We start from the raw sequence: 10,100 nt of genomic DNA, 5'->3' as shown, positions 1-10,100 counted from the left end.
TCTGACCTGTACGCCTTCACAGAAGCGATCAGTATATTCAATATAACGTCATAGTATTGGACTGTGAATAATTTTAAAATATAACACATAGAACCACACATCCAATTAATGCAATTATTCACACATGAGATAACTTTTTGACATAGAGAGGGGGGGGGAGGGCAACCGCTAAAAGAAAAGTTTGTTAAAAATAGTGTCTCCCCCCTTACCAGTCTCACAATCTTTCTATGATCATTAAGTTCCTCTGTCCATAATCCGTAAAAAAGAGGAAAAGAAAAAGTATGTCCAACAATAGCCCACTTATCTGTCCTTCCCGAGGTTAAAATCCAGAAAACATTCTGCTCACAAGTAAAAAGTTCTGATATCCTGTATTCACTCTATTACTGAGTAGAAGCAAGCGTTCCTGCCTTTTTCCTCTCAACTTCCCCGTCTAACTTCTCTGCGGCGATGTTAGCAGCCCGCCGGATATGGATTAAACCGGATGGAGGGGAGGACGAGAAAAAAGAGGAATACTTCTAAGTGTAGCAGTAAGATTATTTATTAAGCGCAGAAAACTGTAAACACTTACGAAATTCTGTAGAATTAAAAGCTTTGAGTGAAATAGGACACTCGGCCTTGACGATCATTCAGTGTGATGTAGAGGAATCCCTTTACGCGTTTCGTCCACAAGAGACTTTTTCAAAAGGGTCCACCCTTTTTAACCTCGGGAAGGACAGATAAGTGGGCTATTGTTGGACATACTTTTTCTTTTCCTCTTTTTTACGGATTATGGACAGAGGAACTTAATGATCATAGAAAGATTGTGAGACTGGTAAGGGGGGAGACACTATTTTTAACAAACTTTTCTTTTAGCGGTTGCCCTCCCCCCCCCTCTCTATGTCAAAACGTTCTCTCATGTGTGAATAATTGCATTAATTGGATGTGTGGTTCTATGTGTTATATTTTAAAATTATTCACAGTCCAATACTATGACGTTATATTGAATATACTGATCGCTTCTGTGAAGGCGTACAGGTCAGAGAGGCCTACCTATTATAGCAGTTCAAGGTATAAGATACCGACTCTGTTTTATCCCATGCCATCAGTTTTATAATTGGTTTTTGGACCCATTGTTTTATTATTTATATTTTCTTGATTTTTTATAGTTTGTACCTTTTGGACATATTTTGCACAGTATAATTCACTATATTGTAATTTAGTAACAAGTTATGTTGAGACACTCACAGTGGAATTAATTATCTTTTAGGTATAGGTAATATACCTCAATTACGTTAAATGTTTACACTTCATTCTAGAGTCACCACTGTAGAATTTAAACACATCATTCAATCAACACCAAAGATCATATTTGTATATATATATTTATTTATTTATAGATCACAAATCAGCACGATTTTAAAATTATTTTATCACATACAAATATTTATCACATAGGTTTGAAACATTTTTATCACATACGGTTTGACATTATGTTTAGTGTCAACTAAATCTATCCCAAACCAAAGAGATCATTAACACCAAGCGCAACATATTAGTTTTCTCTGCCTGACTCATACCAACACATTGGTGCAGCTGGTGACTAAATATAGCTACTCCTAGCGCAACTAATTGATTTGAATAATAATAATATTAAGATTGATGGATGGTTCCAACTTCCTCATCATGTAAAAAAGTAAATAGATATTTGCATCTGTTCCCACACCCCTCAGTATCTGCACTCATATAAAATAAGCTCAACAGCCAATGTCCGGGAATAGAGACAGAAGGGACATCTATTTTGAACACACTGGACTGGATGATGGAAAAGTTCCTAATAGTCCTCTTCCTTCTTTCTGCTATCGTAGAACCAGGTACTGTAGACAAATGAGCATATTTTTTATAACTGGGGTCATAGAGCATTCTATAGCAGGGGCGTTTCAAGGGCACCATATTGCACATCCTTTTAAATCATCAGAAATTCATAATGTAATAGAATGATATGCAATATATCCTTGTATGTTTTTTTTTCCATTTTAATTAACCCCCCAAAGAGTATTTATTTCCCCAAACTAGTGCACAAGCAGCCCACAGAAATCTATACAGCTCACCAAAACACTACTGCTCTTAGCCGACATGGAGAGATCTGACATAACTCAAAAATTGGAGTGGCTACTACCTGCAAGAGGCTTCTGAAATTTTTCATTTTTATTTATTTTATTTGTTGGTGAAAGCCAATAAAATGCCTTAGAATCAGGGGCGTAACAAAAGCCATAGCAGCAGACGCGGCTGCTATGGGGCCTGGGGGTGGAAGAGGGGCCCCCATGAAGGATTGCTGAAGTTGCTGTTGACCCTGTACCCCTTATGGCATTTCCAATCAAGAAGATGTACAGGAAGCGACAGCTCTCCCGCGTACCTGTCCTTGATTTAAATTGTAAGGGTTTGCCATGGGGCCCAATTAAAATTTTGCTATGGGGCCCCATGATCCGTTGTTACGCCCCTGCTTAGAATAGTGAATTTCAATAATTTTTTCATTTATTTATTATTTATTTTGTATTATTTCTTTTTTTTTTATATTTTGTATTTCTCTTTTATCATTTTTTGTTACAGAAAAAAATATAAAAAGCTAAATATGGAACACAAAAAATTATAACATTGCAGTGCATAAGAATTTGTTTTGTCTATTTTGTTATTTTGTGTTTTTTTAATTTAGTATATAAAAATACTAGAAAAAGAAGAAAAAAAAAAGAATATATTATAGTGTACTGCCTTTTTAAATTGTATTTAATGTTTTGGCAAAGCAAGCACACGTTTTCATAAAAGTAATTTTTATTCAAGCAAAATTTCAATTTAGAAAATCAGTTTAATAGAAATCACCCCCACCCCGCACCCCGCTTAGATCTAGAGAGGGGAAGACAATGCTGATCTAATAAAACCTTTTCTGGTTAAGAAACTGACTTGGCCAGGGACCCAAGCAAGCTTGCCAGTGGTGGTCACGGCTTGTAAGAAGGGGGTCACCTACCAGACCCCTCCCCATCCTCAATCCCCATAGCAGTGGCATAGGCGGCTGTGACAGAATTGTATATTAAATATGTAGATATGACACACCCTCCAAATATGTATTTATGAAAATTATGTATCACTTAATATGTTTACTTCCTTGTTGGATTATAATATCCTTTCACTCTAACAGACAAACAATAATTACGACTACTTTCTAATTCATCTTCGAAGACATTCCCTGTCACGCCTCAGATATGCAGCTATGGGATCAACATGCAGAGGCATCAACACAATTATCTTTTATCCAGAAATATATTAACTCATCCTGTGCTCTGCCTGACAAACAATTGTCTCACATTTTGCACACTTTGGGAGGCTTAAAGATAACTATAATTATAATCTTTGTACCTAGGGATCAGAGTCCACTCCTTCCCAAAATGAATATGTGATAAATCCTCTGGTAACAATGTTGCACCACACCGGGCAATGGTTTTACGAATATCCTTGGGCATGCCCAGGCTTATACTGTCTCTAGACCAGGGGCGGGCAAACTCCGGCCCTCCAGCTGTGGTGCAACTACAGATGCCATCAGGCATTGCAAGACAGCCATTATGCATTCCTATGATTATTGTGAGGACCTGCACACTACACCAGGTGTCTCGTTCTACAAGAGTTGCCAAGAAGTGGTCCCCGTGCATGCTCTCTAATGTCACCGCAGATGGAGAGTAATCTTTTTGGGCACATCAGACCCCTGCTACAGCAACAGGGCTGCCAGGAAGCACCTAGTAATCAAAACTGACAATGGATCAATAATAAAGACAGAGACCAAATCCACCGAAGAAGCCACCTCAGCCGGTAAAACGCGTCAGTTTTATCCCCACTAAAAATGTTCTTGTTTCCGTCTTTGGAGAGATTTCCCATAACTTCCCTTCCTGACATAACTTTATATATAAACTTTCATCTTAACATAAATATTGTATATTTCAGGTGCATCCCTCTCATGTGTATCCTGCATGAGCACCACTTCCTTGAGTTGTTATGGGGAACTAGAGTCATGTGCTCCACATCATGCGTGTTCATCCACATTCAAAGTGTCATACTTTGGTAAGTCAGAATCCGACATTCCCATCTTCATTCTCATCTCAGTGCAATTCAGCGATGATTAATATATCAATACATGTATTTTATTCAATGCAAGCACACAGAGTGCCTGACTTTGATCAGCATTCAGCCATCTGCTATCAAAGTACAGCCAAGCTGTGAACTGGGAGAAGGGAGAAGCAGCACAAAGAGCAAATCAGTTGAGCTTCAGTGCAAAGAACATGTACTGTAGATAGGAGGGGAGTGGAGAGTGACGGAAAGATGAGCTCTTCAATCTGCTGCTTTTTCTTTTACTGCCTTATCATGAGGTTGGAGTTGGGACAAGACCAGTAAGTGTTCCTGATCCTCAGCAGAGAAAAATCAGGTCTCCTCCCTTGCCAAAAAGGGCTGTGATCAGGGCCGGATTTCCCACAAGGCCAACCAAGGCCCCGGCCTCAGGGCAGCAGGGAGTAGAGGGGCAGCAGGGGTTGTGGAATTCCTATCTCCCGATGCCCGACATGCAGTTGTAGGGGGGCGCATTGAGGAACCTGGCCTTGGGGCAACAGAGAGAGTAAATCCGGCCCTGGCTGTGATGAGTGGCAGAGTTCAGGTTTACAGTCCTGGGCATTTTACACAGAGCATATGATGAAGATGGGGCTGCACAGAGGAACATACAACTGTCTTATGGGGCTGCACAGAGGAACATACAACTGTCTTATGGGGGTGCACAGAGGAACATACAACTGTCTTATGGGGGTGCACAGAGGAATATACAACTGTCTTATGGGGCTGCACAGAGGAACATACAACAGTCTTATGGGGCTGCACAAAGGAACATACAACTGTCTTATGGGGGTGCTCAGAGGAGCATACAATTGTCTTATGGGGCTGCACAGAGGAGCATACAACTGTCTTATGGGGCTGCACAGAGGAACATACAACTGTCTTATGGGGGGTGCACAGAGGAACAACAACTGTCTTTATGGGGCTGCACAGAGGAACATACAACTGTCTTATGGGGGTGCACAGAGGAACATACAACTGTCTCATGGGGGTGCACAGAGGAACATACAGCTGTCTTATGGGGCTGCACAGAGGAACATACAGCTGTCTTATGGGGCTGCACAGAGGAACATACAACTGTCTTATGGGGCTGCACAGAGGAACATACAACTGTCTTATAAGGGGCTGCCCAAAGGAACAATCAACTGTCTTATGGGGGGTGCACAGAGGAACATACAACTGTCTTATGGGGCTGCACAGAGGAACATACAACTGTCTTATGGGGGTGCACAAAGGAACATACAACTGTCTTAAGGGGGTGCACAGAGGAGCATACAACTGTCTTATGGGGCTGCACAGAGGAACATACAACTGTCTTATGGGGGTGCACTGAGGAGCATACAACTGTCTTATGGGGCTGCACAAGGGAACACACAACTGTCTTATGGGGGTGCACAGAGGAACACACAACTGTCTTATGGGGCTGCACAAAGGAACATACAACTGTCTTATGGGGCTGCACAAAGGAACATACAACTGTCTTATGGGGCTGCACAGAGGAACATACAACTGTCTTATGGGGGTGCACAGAGGAACATACAACTGTCTTATGGGGCTGCACAGAGGAACATACAACTGTCTTATGGGGGTGCACAGAGGAACATACCACTGTCTTATGGGGGTGCACAGAGGAACATACAACTGTCTTATGGGGGTGCACTGAGGAGCATACAACTGTCTTATGGGGCTGCACAGAGGAACATACAACTGTCTTATGGGGCTGCACAGAGGAACATACAACTGTCTTATGGGGGTGCACAGAGGAACATACAACTGTCTTATGGGGCTGCACAGAGGAACATACAACTGTCTTATGGGGCTGCACAAGGGAACATACAACTGTCTTATGGGGCTACACAAAGGAACATGCAACTGTCTTATGGGGCTGCACAAGGGAACATACAACTGTCTTATGGGGCTACACAAAGGAACATACAACTGTCTTATGGGGCTGCACAGACATACTTTAGTTCTGTATCTCTGTTTTTTACCTTCTTTAGCTGACGGACAAATCTCGTATCAGACTATCCGTTCGTGTATTCCGGAATTCCAGTGCGGTCTCTATGGAACCCTGACTTTACTAGATGCCAATATTGTCATGGGAATAGGTTGCTGCAAGAAAGATGGGTGCATACCATCAGTAATGGCACGTAAGTGATCCTCTGTATTGCCAAGCTTCATTTGGTCATTAGGCTACCATTGTAATAGGCTTGATAGGCAGCTCTATTTCTAATTAAGAGGCATGTTTTTTAAATGCAGACCTATGCATCCTACATAACTGCACGTACATTCATTCCATGCGAAAAAAGAGCATTATTTGTATATTTTCTTTTCAAGTAAAATGTAATATCAGGAAAATACCTCATTGTGGCCACTAGATGGAGATAAGTATTTATTTCCTATGCTCCACAGCTCCATCTAGTGGCCATAATGAGGTATTTTCCTGATATTACATTCAACCTGTGAAGAAAATATACTAATTACATTGATTTCTGCCTCAACTCACAGAGAATGATTGTATGCAGAGCTTTGCAGGGCAAAATGCTCTGCCAATTATTTTTTATAAATACACCCCATAGTGTTTGTCACTGCCACTGCCAGTGTCTGCAGGTAAGCAACTTTGCAACCATCTCACAAATTAACAGTTTGCTTAAGAAAGCTTTATACAGTGAGGCACAATGCCAAACATACTGCAGTACAGTGGCGTCTCACAGGGGGTTGCGTCCCGCACTCTGTTGACACCATTGGAGGGGTGACACCAAAATGACTGACATGGACCGAAAGCCCGGCAGTGTCAGGAGAGAGGAGCAGCATACCTCATCCCGCCGGGTTAACATCCCCTCCTCTCCCTGCCGATGCCCACCGCTAAGATGGTCACCGGCAGGCGTCAATTAGACGGCCGCACATGCGCGATGAAGTCCCGGCGGGGTGTCACCCGGTCTCCGCTCTAACTATGAAGGTCTATTTTTTTTAATCCCTTCTGGTCTGTTAAATATACCATTGGAAGAATTATTTTTTTAGTATTGGTTTCATAAGAAACCTGCTGATCCTGTCTGAATTTCAGTGCTATCTTATGCCCTGTGCCCCCTTCCTGTGTTATCTCTAACAGCCCTCCTAGGTCTTATCTTGGACTATGGAATAGTTAGCCTTTATGTTGTAGAGATACAACAATGGCAGTGGTCAGATAGTAAAAGCAAAAGATAACTGGGCAGGGCTGACACCACTCAGTCCACACAAAACTTTCTGTGTGTTGTCAGCTCACAATAGGATATTAAGAATTTTAGCCTTCAGCACAAGCCCATTCATCTAACTTTGCAGTATTTCTATTTCTCTACAGGAAGGCCTGTAAATGCAAAACCGAATGGCGTGAGATGCAAAACTTGTACAAGTGCCACCGCCGAATTCTGTGACACTGATGAAACCATGGAGTGCAGCGGAAATGAGGACCGGTGTATCAACTATGGATTAATAATCTCTTCAAGTAACTATATGCTTTTTTTAAAATAATGACTTAATCAAATGTGATATGCGTTATGAGTGCCGGTGCAGACCTGAGCGGTCCGGGACACGCGTCCCGGGATCGCACAGTGCTGCACAATTACAGACAGCGATTGCCGCGCAGCCCCATTGATTTCAATGGGGTAAAGCCACGCGGCAATCGCAGAAAAAAAGGTACGTGTTTTTGCGATACACGCCGTGCGGTGTTTGGAGGCACAGGCAGAATCGCGGCGGGAAACCGCACGATCCGCCCGGCACGACTGGGGTGCCATTAGAACAAATGGCACTCACATCGCGACCGCACGGCAATCTGCGTGGTATTGTGCACGTTTGCAGTGCGGTCACGGATCGCCTAGGTGTGCACCGGCCCTTAATGTGTCCAATGTGTATTAGACTGTTCCTTAGAGCAGCGTTTCCCAGCTTTTTCATTCTGGGTATACACAGGGCTGGATTTACTCTCTCTGCTGCCCCAAGGCCAGGTTCCTCAATGCGCCCCCTACCCGCCAAGATCACTCACCTCAACTATGAGGTGAGTGAAGATCACTCACCTCATAGTTCTAGCCGACCTGTGACAATGAAACTGTCACAGGTCGGCTCAATAGATCGGGAAGTGAGAGAACACATACCGTCGCTCGCTCATTTCCCGATCATGTCTCTGCATAGAGCCGTGACTGTCACTCACGGCTCCCTGCAGCGATCCCCCCCTCCCCTCCCCTGTCCGATCCTCCAGCACTAACTGGCGAAACGGACGGGGGCAGGTACAGCTGGCTCTGCCTCTAGATAGGCAGAGCCAGCTGTCAATCACGCAGCTAGGTGGATCTCGACAGTAATGTCGGGATCCATCCCGGCTGCGGTGTCTTAGTATACCGCGAGCTGTAGCTCATGATATACTGACCTTTGGGTCACGGGAGGATGCTAGTTTGTGTGCTCCCGGGACCCATTGGAGAACTATGGGTAAAAGCGCTGACCCCATAGTTCTCCTTTAAGGAATCAGTTTGGAAAGCACATGCTGCAACAAGAGCTATTTATTCAGAACAGAAACAGGTAGAAAACTGCAACAGTTAAGTCTGTTAAAATCCTTGCAAAGTACACACTTCACCCGACTGAGAGGAACATGAGTGATCCCGGACTTATAAATCCCCAACATGGACTCACCCCCATCCCCCTTCATATTATTCCTTACCCCTGATAATGTCTGTGACGGACTGAACCGTCACTTGTGCTGTTGGAGGAGCCTGGGGGCTAGCCTCCTTCCAACTGACTATGGACCCAGAACTATGGAGACCCCCCTCGGACCTCTTGGGGTTACAATGAACCATTCTACCAGGTTTATGTGTGGGGGGATGTACTGTACATGTTCCCTGGCATTACATTTGGATGACCCTGTGTGTATTATAGGTACAGGCTGTGACTCCAGGAGCACTGAAGGGTGATAATTCTGGACATTGAACTGTTACAGTTTATTGGTCCCTTTGTTGTATTGTGTTGATGATGGGATTAGGATAGCTGATTCTAGGAGTAGCTGACTCTGGGTGTAGATGAATAGATCACACTATGATACACTCAGGAGATAATCCCATCACACGTGTCTCCTCTCTCCCTATTCATTCATTAAGGCATCGGGCAGGGGGAGTGGATGTTTGCATGCTGTTCATCAGGGCCGGACTGGCCATAGGGCATACCGGGCATTTTCCCGGTGGGCCGGGCCGAACACATTCAGCCTGATTGTGTTCGGCGCGGCACGCTATGCCCGATGCAGAGTGTCGGGCACTAGCCTGCCCACAATATATGCATCAGCCGCGCTGCTCCGAGTCCACCTGCACACCTTACCGGGTTTCCTTGTTTCCCCCTTCTGTATGTGTCCCCTTATCGCAGCTCAGTGTGAGCCGTTGCAGCTGACAGCTCCGTGTCACTCAGCACTGGCACTGTTTAACCGCCCAGGATATCGGAGGCCAGTTCAAGATGCCTAGATCCCGTTCGGGACTCTGCTGGTTCCTCTGCCCCACTCTCCACGCTACATGTGTCACTATAGCAACAGGGGGACGCCATACACCCGATACTTTGGGTGTTAGCCGTGGCATAACTATTATCAGGGATGGAGGAGGCTGGGGCCCGGCGGTGGAGGAGGCCAAGGCCCAGCCGTGGTGGCGGAGGAGGAGGCCGGCAGCCCCGGTGTCAGTAGTCAGGGGCCGACAGCAGCGGTGGCGATAGTCGGGGGCCTAGTGGTGGCCACACTGCTGAAGAAGGAGGTCAGGCCCGCCGGCGACAGCTGAGGAGTCGGGGGCAAGGTGGCGGCAGTGAAGAAGGAGGCCGGTGCCTGGAGATGGAGGAGGCCGTGGCCCAGCAGCGGGCTGCTTGGGGCTGACAGGTAAGAGGAGCAGGCAGAGGGACCCCAACCAGCCCACCTGCGACTCTGCAGAGCCCACCATAGAGAGTCTATGGTGGGCTCTGCGGGGTCACTCTCAGGTGGGCTGTGCGGG

The 10,100-nt window shown here is 45.0% G+C and overlaps 1 protein-coding gene across 1 annotated transcript; it reads left to right on the top strand.

Annotated features, from left to right (window-relative positions):
* The first annotated feature begins 3,992 nt into the window (after window positions 1-3,992).
* Window positions 3,993-9,590, top strand: LOC108797491 (phospholipase A2 inhibitor and Ly6/PLAUR domain-containing protein-like). The gene is made up of 4 exons (XM_018569092.1): window positions 3,993-4,083; window positions 6,123-6,272; window positions 7,460-7,603; window positions 9,496-9,590. The coding sequence occupies exons 1-4, from the start codon at window positions 3,993-3,995 to the stop codon at window positions 9,588-9,590; spliced, it is 480 nt and encodes a 159-aa protein (XP_018424594.1).
* Window positions 9,591-10,100: the final 510 nt, after the last annotated feature.

Source organism: Nanorana parkeri, unplaced genomic scaffold (genome assembly GCF_000935625.1).
Source record: "Nanorana parkeri isolate BGI_ZX_2015 unplaced genomic scaffold, ASM93562v1 scaffold1285, whole genome shotgun sequence".
Lineage (NCBI taxonomy): Eukaryota > Metazoa > Chordata > Amphibia > Anura > Dicroglossidae > Nanorana > Nanorana parkeri.
The sequence above is the reverse complement of the archived record's forward strand: the minus strand, read 5'-3'. Positions and strand labels throughout refer to the sequence as shown.